Source organism: Hydra vulgaris, chromosome 01 (assembly GCF_038396675.1).
Source record: "Hydra vulgaris chromosome 01, alternate assembly HydraT2T_AEP".
Classification (NCBI taxonomy): Eukaryota; Metazoa; Cnidaria; class Hydrozoa; order Anthoathecata; family Hydridae; genus Hydra; species Hydra vulgaris.
The window spans coordinates 16,857,501-16,879,179 of record NC_088920.1 but is presented as its reverse complement, the minus strand read 5'-3'; the positions used below and the strand labels follow the sequence as shown (position 1 = coordinate 16,879,179).

General features: G+C 24.8%; 1 protein-coding gene across 3 annotated transcripts in view; it reads right to left on the bottom strand.

Moving 5' to 3' along the window:
• Window positions 1-21,679, bottom strand: part of LOC124805807 (uncharacterized) — a 93,671-nt gene that overhangs the window by 70,646 nt on the left and 1,346 nt on the right. The window contains exons 1-4 of one of the 3 annotated variants that reach the window (XM_065787493.1): window positions 18,627-19,131; window positions 7,656-8,534; window positions 7,110-7,239; window positions 3,750-4,080 (exon numbers count right to left, since the gene is read on the bottom strand). In XM_065787493.1, the coding sequence (XP_065643565.1) occupies window positions 3,750-4,080; window positions 7,110-7,239; window positions 7,656-7,785 (591 nt within the window). In that variant the 5' untranslated portion in view covers window positions 7,786-8,534; window positions 18,627-19,131. Of the gene's footprint in view, window positions 1-3,749; window positions 4,081-7,109; window positions 7,240-7,655; window positions 8,535-10,016; window positions 11,048-18,626; window positions 19,132-21,679 lie in introns of those variants that run through there. The other 2 variants (XM_065787492.1, XM_065787491.1) reach the window with 2 other exon arrangements.

Sequence of the window (21,679 nt, the reverse complement as noted above, 5' to 3'; positions counted from 1 at the left end):
TTGCAAACTTTAAACCAGTGATTATTGCAAACATTAAACCAAAAATTAAACTAAAAAAAATACTTTACTTCTGTTCAAAGAAACTTTTTCCAAAAAATAATTTGAGCAATATAATTCAAATAATTTGAACTTAATGAAATATAATTTGAATTATTAAAGTTTTTTTCTCTCACTTTTTACTACAAAACCTTTTGATCCACTCTTATTGTAGAACTTTTAATTTTATTACAATAAGAAAATATAAAACAACTTTATAAGCAGTAGAAACTTTTATAGCTCTTTGTCAAACTTTTTATCAAATTTTTTATTATTTATTTGTTGTCAACAAATAAATGGATAGATAGTGTGAAACCCAAAGACAACGCTTGTCTAAAGAATTACTTCATGACCCAATAAATGATGCTTGTTATATTAATGTTACAAACGCTTGTAACAAGTATAAAACTAAATTTTGTATTTAATAAGTTAAACAATTTTTTAAAGGAATAAACAGATACCCAAGACCAAAGCTTCTCTCATATTTGGGTATGCTAGGGATGTCGTATTTATTAAATGTTGTCTTATATTACAATATTTCTGCAAAAAAAATTACCTACTTTTTTGCAAAATTGTTCGAAATCAAAGCTCGCTAAAAGACATCAAAATTTGGCACTTCTCAATATTAATACCTTAGAATACCTTTTTGTTTTTCTGATGTGTTTCCTCCTTCATGTTATTACACTTCTAATTTTGTTATTTCCTTTGCTCCTGAAGTGTTAAACCTTAATTTGATTTTTGTATTGTATTCTTACTCACCCCATCTGCATTTTTTGATCTTAAAGAAAGTCACAAACATTTGTCATGTTTGTTTTAGGAGAACTTTTCTCTGCTCTCGCGCAGTATATATATATATATACATATTTATATATATATACATATTTCAACTATATGTTTATATATATACTTATAGTTGGTAACATATATATATATTTTTTTTTTTTACTAATTCACCTCCTCAAGGCCAAGAAGGTCACTACAGACAAGGAAGCTACTTATTTGTGGTATAACCCTCTCTTAACTCTATAACTCCGAAACACGAACCTTGATGAACAAGGCCGCTGCGCGGAAAAACGAGTTGAACGCGGTACTACCAGGGATGTGGTGAGGATCGAACTCAGAACTTTTCCCTTATGAAGTGAGTGCTCTACCATATATATCTATATATGTATACATATATACATATATATATATATATACATATATATATATATATATATATATATATATATATATATATATATATATATATATATATATACATATATATAAACAAGCCATCCAAGTAAGTGTGTGTGGTTTTACACCTTGTTTGTCCATGCATAAAGTGTTTAGTTGGACAACTTGGCCATGGCCATTTGAGATATTAAGATCGTAGAACAAACTAAGCTTAACAAAACTTTAAGGAAAAAAAAGGAAAATAAGTTACATAACTTTTTACTGCTTCTATTTTCATATTTTAATGATGGTTTTTATTTTCAGTAATAAGGTTTGATCCAAGTCAAAAAAAATAGTGATACATATTTAGCAAAAATAAAAAGACAGTTTATTTAGTATTTTAGGTATAAAACATATATAACATATATTATAACATATTTTTGCACTTTTGATGTATCAAGTTTCTAATGTAAAAATATAAAAAATCAGTAATACAATCATTAAAATATATAACATTTGATTGTATTTACTACCCCATAGGAGCAGTCGCCTAATATATTAAAACATGCAAACAGCCCAGGTCAAGTTGTCTTAACTTAATACATTGTCCACATGCTTGAACAAACAAAGCATAAAACCGCACCAACTTTCTGGAAAGGCTTGATATTAGTAGAAAATCACTTAACAAAAATTTTTTTCATGTTACACTTTGTTTCATCAACAAAGATTCATCAGAAATTAATCTTTGTTTCATTTCTGATGAATCTTTGTTGATGAAACACAGTGTAAAATAAAAAATTTTTTAAATATATATATATATATATATATATATATATATATATATATATATATATATATATATATATATATATATATATATATATATATATATATATATATACATATATATATTTAAACAACTTTAAAATGTATTCTACACAATAGAGTGCTCAATGTTCTTAAAAGAACAGAGCAATTATATATTAGTAGAAAATCACTTAACAAAATTTTTTTTCATTTTACACTGTGTTTCATCAACAAAGATTCATAAGAAATGAAACAAAGATTAATTTCTGATGAATCTTTGTTGATGAAACAAAGTGTAAAATGAAAAAAAATTTGTTAAGTGATTTTCTACTAATATATATATATATATATATATATATATATATATATATATATATATATATATATATATATATATATACACACATATATATATATATACACACATATATATATATATATACACACACATATATATATATATATATACCATATATATATATATATATATATATATATATATATATATATATATATATATATATATATATATATATATATATATATATATATATATATATATATATATATATATATATATATATATATATATATATATATATATATATTAGTAGAAAATCACTTAACAAAAATTTTGTTAAGTGATTTTCTACTATGTTATAAATGTTATAAAAATTTTTTAAATGATTACAAAATGGCTAGTTAGAATGTTACAAAATACTCAGAAAATCAAAATCACTCAGGATGAGTGCCATCAGTTTTTTAGAATTCCGTTCGTTAAATATTTTTAATGAACGAGTTCGTACTTTTGCAATTCTTTTGTTACATAATTCTAACTCTTAATCATAGATATAAAAAATCCACGATAATAATTGCTTTGTAACGTAAGTTAAATATATGGTATCAAAAAGCTAGCTTATTTTTCTTAGCCGGTCAACTTTGATAAATTTTTATATATTTTCAAAACTGGTATAGAATTCCCAACTAGTGAAAGTTTTTGATACAAACCGCTATACTGATTTGCAGAAATCTGACCTAAAAGTTGATGCACTTTTTTTACCTTTTTTTCCGTGTAACATAAGTTAAGTGGCATTTTCAGTAATAAATTAAAAGTTTAATCTAAAATTTAAATAGGCAAATATTTGATAAAGTTGTTGCGCGTGTAACAAAAGTTAAAAATAGAATTGCCCATTGATATATATGTATGTATATATATATATATATATATATATATATTATATATATATATATATATATATATATATATATATATATATATATATATATATATATATATATATATGTTTCTTTTTATCTTTCTTTTATTTAAAAGATTGCCAGGCCAAAATAAAACACTTAGTCAATGTATGTAAACTGCACTTGCCAGCTTATTTTATTTGATGCATTTACACACTGCAAAAAAAAGCAAAAATAAGGAGATAAAAAAAAAAATAATCATGTAAATATTAATGTAAGAAAACTCTATCAAAAAGTACAAAAAATTAGTCATTAAAGTTAATTTTGTTTTTTTGAGTTTTTAAAAAAAGGATAAAATTTAATGTACTTCTGCAATTAGTATAACTAATGGTTAATGGTTTTAACAAAATGAGGTAGCAAAATTGCCATCATAAGTAAACATTTTTATATAAACAATTAAATATAGATTATATAGACAATATTTCTGTTTATAAAAAATATTTTTGTATATTAAAAAATCATAAAAGCGACAAAGATTTCTAATTACTTACAGAAGAAGGAAGAACAACATTAAAAGATTCATACTCTTGTTGAACTGCAGCGACACACACTCGACTACCAGGTTGTATGGAATAAGTTCCTGGTGATGTAAGATATAAATATATAAAAAGAGGTTGGCCAGCCTGTAACTCAAGGATACCTGCAATACTGTAACTTGAATTTTTTGATGTTCTAAGGTTAGTTGTAAACAACCCTGTTCTTTGGTTAGAAAATGTCGATGGATCATTTTGCAGAGAAAGTATCAAAGATAATGATGAAGATGATGTTTGAACATTGATTATTGCACTGATTATAAAAATTTGTGTTTGAGTAAAAGAAAACCTACAAAAAAATAAACATGCTATACATGTATACACACATATACACATAAATATATATATATATTTATATATATACAGGGCTCGAATTAACATAAAAAAATCTAATCACGATTTTTTTGTTGCTCATAACCCCTCCTCCACTCCTGCCGGAGGGGAGGGGGCATTATTTATTTTAACTTATTTATAATAACATATATAATAAGTCTCATTTTTGCATAAGATGTCATAACATTTACGTTCAGCGGTTGTAAAGTAGCTTTAGTTATAATTTACATTATTACTATTATTATATTGCATTAAATCTAACAGCTGTATTTTTGTAAAATCGATGAACTTGATATAATCTTCTTTTAATTAACTATTTCATTTTCTATTTTATTTACATATTTTAAACTGTTTAAAACAACTAGAATATTTAATTTTCTATAAATTTTCACTTTTTTCATTCAATAAAATAAAGCGAAAAAAAAAATGTGTCTAAATAATAGAATCTTTTACGATCTAATACTTTTTTTGATTGCTAATAGAAAAAGTATTAGATCGTAATCGTAAATATTTTGATCGTTTTGTAATCATTTCACTAGTTTAATGCTTAGAATATTAAATTTTCTTCCTCGCTTTCACTTTCTTCCAAATCCGATATTGTAACTGTAGCTAGATCAATGTCTGTTTTTCCTGACTATCTTTTTCTTTTTTCCGGATAACGATGAAAATTTGCTGACAATCTTCTAACTTTATGATTATACCATTCGTCCATAGCAGTATCAGGTTCAAATTTGTCAATCTCAGGACCTTCTTCACTTATCCTAAGTAGAGATTCTAAGAGATCTCGTCTAAGACAACTTCTCCAGTCATTTTTTACGCAATTCACACATGAAAACATCCGTTCTACTTTCACATTTGTAAAAGGACAAATTAAAAATAGTTCAAAAATATCAAGAATATTTCGGCTTTCTTTGACCAAATTTGATTTGGAAAAAACAATTTCCCAAGTTTTCAAATAATACTCATTTTAATTGTTACTTATGATGGGAAATATGTATGCTTTTAAAATGATCCACTCATGAAGTATATGATTCAAATCACATCCTACACCAATTAAAAATTCAGAAAAATGTTCAACAACTTCACAAATAGCTTTATTGCCAAAAGTTCCATCATTCACATTTAAGGGCCAGTTATAAACGTCAAGTAAAGCTATCAAATGTATAAACAATGGTGATTTTTGGAGAGATTGAAAACGGCCTTCCATACATATGGTAATATTTGCAATAATTAGCTTGTACTGGTCAAGAACACGGCTATTAACTTCGGTATATTGAGAAAGTGCAATATTTTGATAACATTGCTTTGAATCAATTGTCTCAATATCTTTAGACAGTTTTTTATAATGGGTCATAACACTTGTATCATCAAGCAAATTGTCTAGCGAATTTTCTAGAAGAATTTGGGAGTCTGTTATAGCCAAAGAATTTGGGAGTCTGTTATAGCCAATGATTCAATATGTGTCATAAACACAACATAATTTTCTAAAGCAATTTTCATTGCTTTATACTTGTGATCAATCTACCAAGTTCCGCATGCTTTTGTTGGTTTCGGAACGCTATTACCCCAAGCTTCGGCTAATCCTTGTAGTTCTCGGTAGCGCTTTGGCGACTTTTGATACAAGTGATAAAGTTGTAAAAGTAGTTCGTCAACAGTTTTGAAGGCAGATAAATTTTCAAACGCATCTTTTAAAGCAAGTTCAAGTCGATGGTTAAAACAGTGTACAACTTCCAGCCAAGGAGAACCTTCCTTTAGTAATGCGCCTAAACCAGCATAAACTCCTAGATTAATGTTAGCTCCATCAAGATGTACACTCAATAGATGTTTATAAAAATTGGTAATACAAACTCTTGTAAAAGCATCTGTTATACATTTTTTCAGGCCAACAGCATTAGAATTCTCTGCTGTTTCAATAGATAGGAATTCTACTTTCGGACTTCCGTCTTTTAAATAAAGAATGTAAATCAATTCCTGTTCGGATACAGCTGAATCTGTGCTTCCATTACAGAGAACACAGTAAAATCTAAAATTTTTTAAACATTCAGTTAATTTGTTTTTAATTACGGTAATGTAATCTGTAAATATTGCAACTGCACGGTCAGTGCCATAAGAATTTCCTAAATTTGTAACCTTATTCTTCTTTTCTAATGCAATCAAAGAAATATAATCAAATAAGGATAATCTGGACGCTCTCATTTTGCCAAGTAATACGCGATATTAAACTTTTTCCGTAATGAGTCAGAGTCTTTTACGGCCATTTTACATAAACCACACCTGATTCGAGTATTAGTAATAACATGTTTAGATAATGAAACTGAACCTAATGTTGTTTGTTGATGAATTCGCGTGGCCTATTTATGTAGCGCACTGCTTAAGTGCAATGCCAGTGAATCTTTTTTTATTGATATTGTTCCTGGTTTGATCCATGTCATGGAAAAAAATTTTGTTTGACTTATCCGTTTTTCAAATTGTTTACATAAACTGCATCTTAATCTTATAACTTCATTTCCATTTAAATTGTATTCCAACTCGCAATTAAAATGTTTTTCCCACTTTTTAACTGTAGATAATCTGCATCTGTGGTCCTTATTTACATCCATTTATTGCTATTAATTTAAAATTACCAAGTGTACTAACAAACTTTAAAGTTTTTTTTTAATAACTATTTAGAGTCTATATTGCCATCCACTATTCTTCGCAAAATAAACTTATAAAAATATTAAATTTGTTCATAATGAATGAGCAAAATCGGAATAAAGCCCTTGAGAATTTGAGTTAAGAAAGTGACATTTCAATGCGGATGGCGCATCACTACAAAGGACATTTAATACATCAAAATTTTCTTCTATTTTTTTTTTTTTGTTTGTTTAAAAACCTGCATTTTAAAAACTAAAGTGTGCAGAAAAAACCAACAAAAAAACTGCAGAAGTGCAAACATTATAGCAAACATGCATATATCACCTATGCTATTTTATTATAACTCACCTTCCATTACTTTTTACACTGTTGCTTGGAGTTTGAAATTGTCCATAACCAGATGTCGGTATTGGTATGGGAATGGTCAGCCATGATCCACCATAATTAACTATCGGCGCTGTAAGCATACTTGAAATTCCTTCACAAAAAAAAGGTATATTTATAATATATAAGAACAATTGAAACATAAAATATATGTTATGAAAAAACACATTATATAAAATCACATTAAATACCATAATATAAAAACTATATAAAGTTTTTATAAAAGATTTTTATATGATTTAATAAGATTGTATTATCACTTATTAATTTTAGTGCACACTTTTGCTTAAATCACCTATGAGATCCTCATAGGTGATTTATGCAAAAGTTAAGTGATTCTCCATCTTGTAATAAAAAAAATCAATGATGATCAAAGTAATATTTAAGAATTTCTTTGAGTTACCTGTTACAAATAGTCGACTTCAATTAAATAAGATCATATATAAGAGTAAATGCATGTTGTGGGTGTGCACCTGCCAACAACATGTTTAAAAATTAAAAAAAAATTACCTGGTGTTGATCCACCTTCATTTACTAATATTCCAAAAAAGCCACTTTGCATTTTAACAATGTAGCTCTCTGTGCCTCTACTTACAATGACCACTGAATCTCCGATATTTAACTTTAATGATATAGACATACTAAGAGAAAATAACAAACTCTGTGGATCTGCCCCAATATCAGCTCCAGTGATGCTATCATCTGGTACCCCATTTAATAGAATACCAATATCATAATGGCCACTCTTAGAAGCAGAAATTAGAATATTTGCCGAAAACTGATAAATACCATCACAAATAGATACAAACTTTCCAACATCTTGAGAAAACCCAGTTCTACTCTTAAACAAGCCAGGCCTACCTTTAGCATTCCATTTTAAAATACTATTCCAATCATTGTTTTCTATGTAATATTCTTGAGTCAAATATGAAGAAAAACCAGGCACTTGGTTGTAAAAGCTAACAAACTGTATACAAAATGTTGATTCAGAACCTCCCCGAATTATCCAACTTTGATCTAACTCAGAAAATACATAAACTGACACAACATCACCAGAGAACAAGCGAGTTGTTCCAAATACTGATAAACTTTTGTATCCAACTGAATCTTGAAAAGAGCTGGAAAGGCCAGGGTGACTGTTAATTAAGTCATTATTACTAACTAATGCTACTTTAAAAATACCATTTTGAGCGCCAGAAAAAGTTATTGTAGTAAATATTTGGTATATCCCAGATTGTAATACTTTAAAATCTGATGTGTTGAATATGCTTGATGAAGTAAAGTGACCAAACCCAGCTGAAACAGACCAAGATGATATTTTTGACCATCCAACAACAGCTATTTGTATGTTTTCATTTAGATATGAACTAACTGCAATATTTGAGAATGCTAAAGAAAAAGAAAAAAATATATAACAACAGTATAAACAATACATAGAAATACATGACAGAATAAAAAATACACAAAAATAAACAGAATTATAAACAATACACAAAAATGCACAACAATATAAACAATGCAAACAACATAAATAAATAAAACTTGAAAATTATTTTTTTTGCTTTATTTTAATAATTTAATAAAGTATTTTATTTTTTGACTAACATTTTTATTTAAACTTTGCTTTTAGTTGTTTTGTTTTATATATACATATATATATATATATATATATATATATATATATACATATACATATATATATATACATAAATATATATATATACATATATATATATATATATATATATATATTATATATATATATATATATATATATATATATATATATATATATATATATATATATATATATATATATATATATATATATATATATGCTGCGTAGCGAAAACGCGTAATGCATTTCTAAGTAACTCAACTCAGCAAATATATTTTGCATCGTTAGAAGTTATATTGCGTCACTAGCGTCTTTTCAAGTACTGCATTGTAATTAAAGTTATTTTATTAACGCGTTAAAAACCATACAAACAGTTTGTTTTTTTCTCACTATAACAAAAGTTACAAATAAAATCTAAGTTCTTATTAACAAAATCATTTTTATTACTTTTTTCAAATATGAACTAAATTTTATTTTGAAAAAAATATTTTTTTCATGAAACGTAAAATATTTGTTTATTTTCTTATGATTTTATATTTGGTTTTTGGTTATTTTATTAACTGTTAATGCAATTTTTCTTATTTAATTTGTAAACTTTTTTTAATAATGTTTTTAAACAATAAAGTTTTTTTTTGTTATTTATCAGTTACCGATAACATATTCGTGATCATAATTTATTTTCATAAATTAAATGAACGTCATTAAAACTTTATGTTATTGAATTAACAATAAACAAAATATCTTATTAATAAAATATTTACATCAAAATAAATCGTGCATTTTTTAAACTTATTATGACTAAAAATAATTTTTATATTTAAAAGGAATTTATATATTTAATTCCTTAAGATAAAACTTAAAACACTTTTTTTTTAAACTAATTTTAAATAACAAAAAAAAAAAAATGAAACAAACTGTTTCTTTAACAAAAAAATCTATTATTTTACAATTGCGGTTAAATGCTTTTACTTACTTTATTTCTTCTGAATAAACGTCACGTTAACGGTAATCAAAAGATAATTTAAATATTCTAAAAGATATAAGTTTTTGCGTAGCGCAAAACTGCTGAATGCGTAGGCAAATCGCCTTTTCGCAAGCAAAATGCGAGCTGCGTAGCGCTTCTTAACAAGGCCTGATATATATATATATAAACAGTTACGGACCTAATTTTAGACTCAGACTTCAATTTTAACAAAAAACTTAATTCCATAACCATATATTTAAAAATGATAATGTAAATAATGATTTATTACAGCCTGCTAATACTTGCATGAATGTCCTTTCGATTTTAGTATTTCTTTAATGCGCTGCGGCATTGAATCCACCAAATTTTTGCAGATGTCAGCTGAAAATGAGCACCAGATAAATTTTTTCAATTAAATCCGGGATGGAGGAAGGCTTTTCTTCAGCAACTCGGGGTTTAATTAAAACTCATAGGTTTTCGATCGGGTTTAGATCTGGCGAATTTGAAGGCCAGTCCAATAATTCAATTCTTTTTGATATAAACCAGTTTTTAGTTTGCTTTGAGACGTGGTAGGTAGCTGAGTCCTGCTGGAACACCGTGCAATTGTGAATCGCCATGAATCATTCCAAACTGTCATTCAAAATATTAATGTACGCTGTTGAATTTAAAGTTTCTCCTTGATTTATAAATCGAATGGAACCACAGCCATGTGCCGAGAAGCTGCCCCACAACACCATATGAGCAGGGTGCTTAACAGTTGGAACTGTAAACCTTGGGTCAGTTGTTGATGAATGTTTAGGACGTCGAACCCATTGTTTACAGCTTCCCATCAAATAAAAATTACTCTCGTCACTAAACATGACTTTTGCCCAATCTTCTGATGTCCAATGAGAGTACTTCTTACAAAACAATATTCTCTTTTTCCGTTGGATATCAGAAAAAAAAGGCTTCTTTAAAAGCCTTGACGCCTGCATAAAAAGTCTGTTGCATAAAATACGTCGAATATGACGAGTGGAAACATTCAAATTTAAATTCCTTTTGATAGCTGAAGATGTAATAGTTGGTGTTTTCATTACTTCTCGTCGAATTAAACGTTCTTTCTGCGCTGAAATAAGCCCTTGGTCTACCAGGATGATGTTTAGGTTTGATTGAACCAGAAGAACTAAACTGCCTTACAACAAGCGACGCTGAAGATTGTGATATTCCCAACCTGGATGCAATGTCCCTTGTGTTATAATTTTCCTCAAATAATAAAATAACTTAAGATCTAATCGATTCATTTCATGTTTTCTTCTTCCCCATTATGGTGTTTTAAAATGACTGAAATAAAACAAGTTAAAAAATTAGCCAGCTACACAAATTCACAACTTCTTAATAAATAATTGATAACAATAATCGTTTCCTTATTTATACATAACTAACATTTTTACTGGAATTCCAAATCCGTCAGATGCTATTTTTGCATGTTATATCATCAGGTATATTTAATTCCATGAAACAAATTTATTCATCAAGTTATTTATGCATGCATCATACTTATTATGCTATTTTCACACTTTCATCATGAAAAATTTGATTTTATCACTTTGAGTTTAAAATTAAGTCCGTAACTATATATATACATATATATATACATATATATATATATATATATATATATATATATATATATATATATATATATATATATATATATACTTTTATTTGCATATATTGCATATATTTTTTTATTTGCATATATTTGCAATATATTTGCATATTTATATATATATATATATATATATATATATATATATATATATATATATATATATATATATATATATATATATATATATATATATATATATATATATATATATATATATATATATATATATATATATATATATAAAGACATTTATTAATGATCAACAAATACTTTCTCATACTTTTTAAATGTGACAACGCCGGTTTTTCTATATATATATATATAAAAATATATATATATATATATATATATATATATATATATATATATATATATATATATATTCATATATAAATATATATATATACATATATATGTATATTTATATCTACATACAAGTATATACATACATATATAAATATATAATATGCATATAATTTTATATACATATATATATACTTTATATATATATATAAACATATATATAAATATATATATATATAAATGTATATATATATATACATATATATATATGTATATATATATATATGCATATATATATATGTATATACATATATATATATATATATATATATATATATACAGTACTAAAAAAATTATAAATATTATATATATATATATATATATATATATATATATATATATATATATATTGTGCGGCCGTGGCGCAGTGGTTAGAGCGCTTGCCTTATAAGCTGGAGATCCAGGTTCGAAACGAGCTTTGGACATATTTTCGCGTCACGGTAAGGAAGGAGGCGTGAACTTTCTGGTTAAATGCACTTCCGCGGTGCCCTGTGACAAGACCGTTAGGACTTCTTGGGGCACCTAAAAAAAAAAAAAAAAAAAACAAAAAAAATTAAAAAAAAAATAAATATAAAAAAATATATATATATATATATGAAGACCTCAGTGGTAGTTGTTGTTAAATTTAAAAAGTATTGAGAAAGTATTTATTGATCATTAATAAAAGTCTTTATTTAAAGCAAATGAAACTAAGCAATTTAAAAAAATTTATATTATAATTATTTTATTTAAAATCTATTCAAAAACAAAACATTTTGTAATTTTTTATACAAAAATTTTTTTTTTTTTGCCCTAATACTTTCTCAATACTTTTTAAATGTGGCAACGCGGCTTTTTCCACTGAGGTCTTCATATATATATATATATATATATATATATATATATATATATATATATATATATATATATATATATATATATATATATATATATATATATATATATATATATATATATATATATATATATATATATATATATATATATATATATATATATAAAGACATTTATTAATGATCAACAAATACTTTCTCAATACTTTTTAAATGTGACAACGCCGGTTTTTCTATATATATATATATATAAAAATATATATATATATATATATATATATATATATATATATATATATATATATATATATTCATATATAAATATATATATATATACATATATATGTATATTTATATCTACATACAAGTATATACATACATATATAAATATATAATATGCATATAATTTTATATACATATATATATACTTTATATATATATATAAACATATATATAAATATATATATATATAAATGTATATATATATATACATATATATATATATGTATATATATATATATGCATATATATATATGTATATACATATATATATATATATATATATATATACAGTACTAAAAAACTTATACATATATATATATATATATATATATATATATATATATATTGTGCGGCGGTGGCGCAGTGGTTAGAGCGCTTGCCTTATAAGCTGGAGATCCAGGTTCGAAACGAGCTTTGGACATATTTTCGCGTCACGGTAAGGAAGGAGGCGTGAACTTTCTGGTTAAATGCACTTCCGCGGTGCCCTGTGACAAGACCGTTAGGACTTCTTGGGGCACCTAAAAAAAAAAAAAAAAAAAAAAAAATTAAAAAAAAAAATATATATATATATATATATATATATATGAAGACCTCAGTGGAAAAAGCCGCGTTGTCAAATTTAAAAAGTATTGAGAAAGTATTTATTGATCATTAATAAAAGTCTTTATATAAAGCAAATGAAACTAAGCAATTTAAAAAAACTTATATTATAATTATTTTATTTAAAATCTATTCAAAAACAAAACATTTTGTAATTTTTTATACAAAAATTTTTTTTTTTTTGCCCTAATACTTTCTCAATACTTTTTAAATGTGGCAACGCGGCTTTTTCCACTGAGGTCTTCATATATATATATATATATATATATATATATATATATATATATATATATATATATATATATATATATATATATATATATATATATAAAGACATTTATTAATGATCAACACATACTTTCTCAATACTTTTTAAATGTGACAACGCCGGTTTTTCTATATATATATATATATAAAAATATATATATATATATATATATATATATATATATATATATATATATATATATATATATATATATATATATTCATATATAAATATATATATATATACATATATATGTATATTTATATCTACATACAAGTATATACATACATATATAAATATATAATATGCATATAATTTTATATACATATATATATACTTTATATATATATATAAACATATATATAAATATATATATATATAAATGTATATATATATATATATATATATATGTATATATATATATATGCATATATATATATGTATATATATATATATATATATATATATACAGTACTAAAAAACTTATACATATATATATATATATATATATATATATATATATATATATATATATATATATATATATATATATTGTGCGGCCGTGGCGCAGTGGTTAGAGCGCTTGCCTTAGAAGCAAGAGATCGAGGATCGAAACGAGCTCTGGACATATTTTTCACGTCACGGTATGGTGCGAGGCGTAAACTTTCTAATTAAATGCACTTCCGCGGTGCTCTGTGACAAGACCATTAGGACCTCTTAGGGCACCTAAAAAAAACAAAAAACAAAACAAAAATTAAAAAAAAATATATATATATATATATATATATATATATATATATATATGCAGTGGAAAAAGCCGCGTTGTCAAATTTAAAAAGTATTGAGAAAGTATTTATTGATCATTAATAAAAGTCTTTATTTAAAGCAAATGAAACTAAGCAATTTAAAAAAATTTATATTATAATTATTTTATTTAAAATCTATTCAAAAACAAAACATTTTGTAATTTTTTATACAAAAATTTTTTTTTTTTGCCCTAATACTTTCTCAATACTTTTTAAATGTGGCAACGCGGCTTTTTCCACTGAGGTCTTCATATATATATATATATATATATATATATATATATATATATATATATATATATATATATATATATATATATATATATATATATATATATATATATATATATATATATATATATATATATATATATATATATATATATATATATATATATATATATATATATATATATATATATATATATATATATATAAAGACATTTATTAATGATCAACAAATACTTTCTCAATACTTTTTAAATGTGACAACGCCGGTTTTTCCACTGAGGTCTTCATATATATATATATATATATATATATATATATATATATATATATATATATATATATATATATATATATATATATATATATATATATATATATTCATATATAAATATATATATATACATATATATGTATATTTATATCTACATACAAGTATATACATACATATATAAATATATATATATGCATATAATTTTATATACATATATATATACTTTATATATATATATAAACATATATATAAATATATATATAAATGTATATATATATACATATATATATGTATATATATATGCATATATATATGTATATACATATATATATATATATATATATATATATATATATATATATATATATATATATATATATATATATATATATATATATATATATATACAGTACTAAAAAACTTATTATGGATTTTCCAGTTTTTATATATTGCATATATTGCATATATTTTTTTATTTGCATATATTTGCAATACATTTGCATATATATATATATATATATATATATATATATATATATATATATATATATATATATATATATACATATATAAATATATATATATATATATACATATATATGTATATATATATATATCTACAAATATATATATACATATATAAATATATATATATGCATATAATTTTATATACATATATATACTTTATATATATATATATATATAAACATATATATAAATATATATATATATATATATATATATATATATATATATATATATATATATATATATATATATATATATATATACAGTGTATACAGTACTAAAAAACTTATTATGGATTTTCTAAGAACACTCAGGCTTAAACTCCTCTCCAGGCCTTCTTCTGACTGTCTGGACTCTATAATCCAACACAGCAATCGTTGACTCATCTGAGAATACTACCACAACAAAAAAAAAGCCTGAAAAGTTTCAAAGAAATTATGGTACAAACGTTACATTAATATACATGATCAACAAGTTAACACCACCTGTTAGTAAGAAAATATGATGAAACTAAAAGAAATCAAGGAATCAATTTTATCAGAGATCTAACAGAAAGCTAAATTAATGATTACCTAAGACCAATCTTCTTGCATCCAATTTTCATGCTCAACAGCCCATCCATGCCTGGCATGCTTCATTTTGTTTGTGAGTCTTGGCTTTTTCCTTGGTCTGTATGCCTTCAGTTCCTGCTCCAACAACTGATTATTCACTACTTTATGGATTACATTATTGTCTTCACTTGCTAATTCCATAGATATTTTCTTGCAAGAACTTCTTCCATCTGAGGGCCATTATTTTGATATTTCTCTAAAGTCTGGGGTAGTGATTCTTTTATGACTGCATTTTCCAACTCTTCTAGCTTCAACATTTCTACCCTCATACAGCTTCCTTTTCACTGCACTAACTGCTTGTATTGAAATCTTCAATTTCATAGCTATCTCCTTTTTTTTTTAAGGCTACTATTCTCCAACAAAACACAGATTTCTCTTTTTTTTCTAAGGCTCAGGTCTTTTCTTTTCCCCATCACTTCAAAATTGGTCAAAAATATCAAAGATTTTGCTGAACAACTATTTTTTTTTTTTTTCAGAACTGAAACTTAAAATTTATAGAGTCCAAGTACATACCAATTACACCGTACACCACAGAGAGTAAAAGAAAGTGACACAAACTCAAATTAGCATATTTCAGAATTTATAGGTAAATTTCAGCAACTTTTCTTGTCTACCCCTTAAATGACTTTAAAATTAAAAAAACCAGATGGATTTTATTTGACAATAAAATAGTCCCATTACTATATATATGTATGTCATTAAAAAAAAAGAATATCATTGACCACTGAAAACTCTTTGGCTGCCTTAATTAATGTAACTTAGTGACATTTCTAAAAATCTATAATAATTTTTCCAGTACTGTATATATATAAATATATATACATATATTTATATATATATATATATATATATATATATATATATATATATATATATATATATATATATATATATATATGCAACCCTCGGAATTAGGGTTGGCATTCAGCAATGCCGACCTAACTGCCGACCTGAAAGTGTTTGAGGTTGGCAAAAAATTGCTGACCTCGCTTCGATGTTTTATGATAAAACCTTTGTATCAAATAACTTTTGCCGACCTGATGCGGACCTCTAAAAGATTGAGGTCGGCAAATTATTGCCTCATTTTTCTTAATTCCGAGGGTTGTCTATATATATATACGAATAAATATATACATTTATATAATTATATATATATATATATATATATATATATATATATATATATATATATATATATATATATATATATATATATATATATATATATATATATATATATATATATATATTTAATATATATTTGGATATGCACAAACCCAGTGCTCGAAATGAGGCAGATGCAGGAGGAATGTTTTCTTGTCATCTTTTTATAGAGTATAAAGCATCATGTCAACTTTATATAAAGCTCTTAATATAACTATGATTAGTTACCAGTGTTCTATGTTTAATTGCTTCAGACTATAATCTTCATTAAAATAATATATATTTGGCAAATACTTTCAAAATATTTTTTTATATAAAACATTTTCAAATTTTAATTTTTGCCTCTTTTTTTTTTGAACATTTTCATAATAACATATAATAACAATATAAAATACTAAACAAAAATTTAAATAAAAACTTATAAGACTTGCAAAATAGTTAAATCTTTTGTAAAACCTTATGCAAAACTTTATAAAACTTTCAACCTTAAACTTATATAACATTTTAAAATATAATAACTTAAAATATATATAACCGTCTTACAAAATATAAAAACTTATCTAGAGACATGGTTTGTACAAATCTATGTGACAAAATAAAATTTTTTATTAAATATATTTAGTTTTTGAACAGAGATGTGGAGTCCAAAAAAAGACTCCACCTTTATATCTGTATTTTTCTTGGTCTATAGTGTTCAGAAGCTTTAAACAAGTTGGTTGACTTATGATGTGCTATAAGAAAAAAATTCATAAGATTTAATGACTTGGAACTTATTATTTCTAAGCCTGGAGTCTTGGAGTCTTGAAGCACTTTTCTTAATTTTTCATAAGTAGTCCACAAGTTTTTCAATAAAAATTTTTAGAGCTCCTAAAAACCAAAAACCACGAAGAAGTAATCTTTTTGTGGCTTTTGAATCCTGAAGCCTTTTGGGACTCTGCATCCTTCTTACTGGATGTTTAGATTTGAGCCAAACAACCTGGTATTTAAACAGCTTGTATACATAAAAATAAATACTGGCAATGTCTGGAATTTAAAAAAAAAAAGTAAATTTTTTATGTAAAACACTGAGCAGCAAAAAATGTTTTTGTTGTAAAATGAAGTCAAACACAATTTATATGCAAAATGTTAGCTTAAAAATGCATCAGTTAATGTTGCATATGAAAGTGTTAAAGCATTAACTTAGCATTGACATTTACAAAAAAAATTTCACACAAAAAAAAAGAATGTACACTTTTTTTACCATTAAAAATAATTCACAACTAAAAAAGTTAACTTAGCCAAATTGATTTACATTTTTAATAAAGTGGAACAACCCAACTCTTCCGTAGCTCAAGATTGCAAAATTTATAAAACATATCAATTCAAAAACATCTGTTATTGCCAACACCATTTTGTACCAATAATTGTTAGAACTAGTAATGAATAATTTGAAAAGTGATCTACAATAAGCAATTTTATCAAATGCACCAAACAAGAGAAACTAAAATATTTATTCAGTTGTAGTACAGTATTTCAGCACTTTAGAGTTATGTTTTACAAAATACTTAATTTTTATGAAGATTCATATGAAGACTCGACATTAGGATTTTAATGATCGGATTTCAATGTTTTTCAATTTCATTTTCATTTCCTACTCTGAAAATTAAGAAGATTGTAAGACAAATTTCTTTCTAATTCTTTCAAACATAAAAACACAAGCTTTTAGGTAGAGTAAACAATTTCCTACTCGAATTTCCTTGTTTAATAAAATTAATAAAGTAGAACATGGCGGAAACACAGATTTGTTATTTAAAATTGAAAGCGAAAGCGTAATAAGTATATTTCTCAAACATTAAATTTTTTAAGTTTTTTAAACTTCTTTTAAATTTATAAAACTATTAAATTTCCTAAATTTATAAAAACTATTTTATAACACTTGTTAATAATTATAACAAATCATTTAATAATTTTTTTAAGTCTATAGGAATTGGATGTATGAAGCCATAACATTATTTATGAATTATGATGTTTGAAGCCATAAAATATTTTAAAACTCCAAGACTATTCAGACCCGTAGCAAGCTTTTTTTGTTGTTTGAGATAGGTAACTTTCAGACATGGACACTCTCCCACTCCAAACATTTATATGTTTATGTTTATGGAACATCTGTTAAAAATTGAGGTGACCGAAGCCTGGGAACAAATAAAACCCTAAACTCTTTGCCCCCTGCCTTTAACGTGATAGCAACGAGTTTATAAATTGATTTTTTAAACTATTTATATCTAAATTTATATTAATCGACAATTTTTAAATTTCATTCAATAATCTCTTAGTGTTTGAAAATTATGACAATATTAAGTTTGAACCCCTTCAGTTTGATGGGGGCTGTAAACTTTTCAGGGTCATATAAATCGAAGACTATATAGATTTTTGCTTGAAGTTTAAAATTTGTCTATGAATTAAAATTTAGTTATAAATAGTAAAAAAAAAATAATAATAGAAACTTTTTCAAATTTATGTTCCACATTAAACATGTTTTATAGCATTTAGGAATCTAATTAACTTAAAACATTAATTTTATTTTTTACAAATAATATATCCATCTTAGTTATTTACAAAATGAACGTTAATTATATTTATAACATAATATAAATTGTGGTCCATTTAGTATAACTCCTTCGTTTATTAAATGATGAGTGCCACACAACAAAATAACAAGAAATAAAAAGTAAAAAAAATATTAGTATAAGTTCTTATATGAAAACGGACAACTCAAACGTATTCCGCCACTGCCTCCCACAACCATGCGAACACTTAATATATTTCAAAATTTGATCACAAACTGATTTTTTTAAGCTTTTTTGAAACACTTATGCCTAGAACCTTATGCCATCAGGCCCACCAAGAAGCATATATATCTATATTTTTATGTTTTGTTTGCACTAGCTTAATAGTTTAACTCTTTCCTAACACAAAATATAAAAACAATTGCAGTTTTAGAAGACAAAAAACAACTTTTCCTAATCAAGAAATCGTCAGCCGAGAACCAAAAGACCGTATGCCCACATTCTGAGTTTTTCTGTTTATTATCAATAAATATTCAACAACCAATGGAGTATGAGTCTTATAAATCTATTCTCAAGAATGATACAACTTTTGAAAATATTTAAAAATCTAGTCGGACATTCTGGCAGTAAGTCTTTAAAAATTAAATAAAACTTGATTTTCTCGGAAACACAAAAAATGGACACACAGCTTTTGGTTCTCTGCTGACGAAATGTTAATGTTTTAAAATAATTCGGTGTAGCGGGAAGATCCAAGGAAGTTAAAACTTCAAAGTCTTGTTTTCCTGGTAAATTTTGACGTCATGGGTCCTAATTTTCTGAGAAATTATGATTGGAGCGGTAAATTTAGACTCTAAAAAATATAACTTACGATTTGAGCGCAAATGCATGTGAAAATAAAACGTTATGTACCTTTTTACTTAAATAAACAAGCAATTTCTCAAATAAACACAAGAGTGCTGCTTTAAGGCGAAGGAAAGAAAACATTTTGACTTTGATGAGATAAAAGAATATCTTAGATATTCTTCTATCTCATCAAAAAAAAATAATAATAATAAAAAATACCCTTCTACTATACCTACACGTGATTATGGATATCAAGTTTTCGAATAGCAACAAAACACTATGAAGTGAAAGTGAAAGTGAAAGCTGTACATTTATTTGGAAAGACAAGAATGGTTATCAAAGATAGGGATCGCCAAATGGAAATTATCAGAGATGTGCACCAAGGTATTGGAGATTCCGAACACTCCAAAAAGTCAATTTGCAAGGCTCTTGAAACGTATCTATCGGTATTAAACTGCCAGAAAAAGAAATCGACATACTTCCGAGTTTCTGCTGACTATCTTCAGTTTTTGCATGATGATGGTTGTCATTGGTTATTAGAATTTACCTCAAGTAGCAGGGTTCAAGTTTACGATAGCCTGCGCACTAACCTAACATCGCTTTCGAAAACATGTTTAAAATTCCTTTTTGCACCTCTTGTGATGTGTAAAAAACTTGAAGTAATATTTCTTCCCGCAGACTACTTAAGACTTTGGTAAGGTTTATCCTAGTATTTATTAGGATGGAAAATCCCCCATCGGTGCTCAGTTTGTTGTAAATGAATTGCGCAATCACTTTATGAAATGTTTGACACTTAAATCATTTCCCAATACTAAAAAAACTCGTCCTTGTTTCAAGCAACAAAAACTAATTTTTCATGTTTTGATTCAAAAATCGATTTTTTATTTTGTGATTTACTTTCAATTACCTTTTTCCTTATGTTAATGTATTTTTTCTATATACTTACAGATTTATT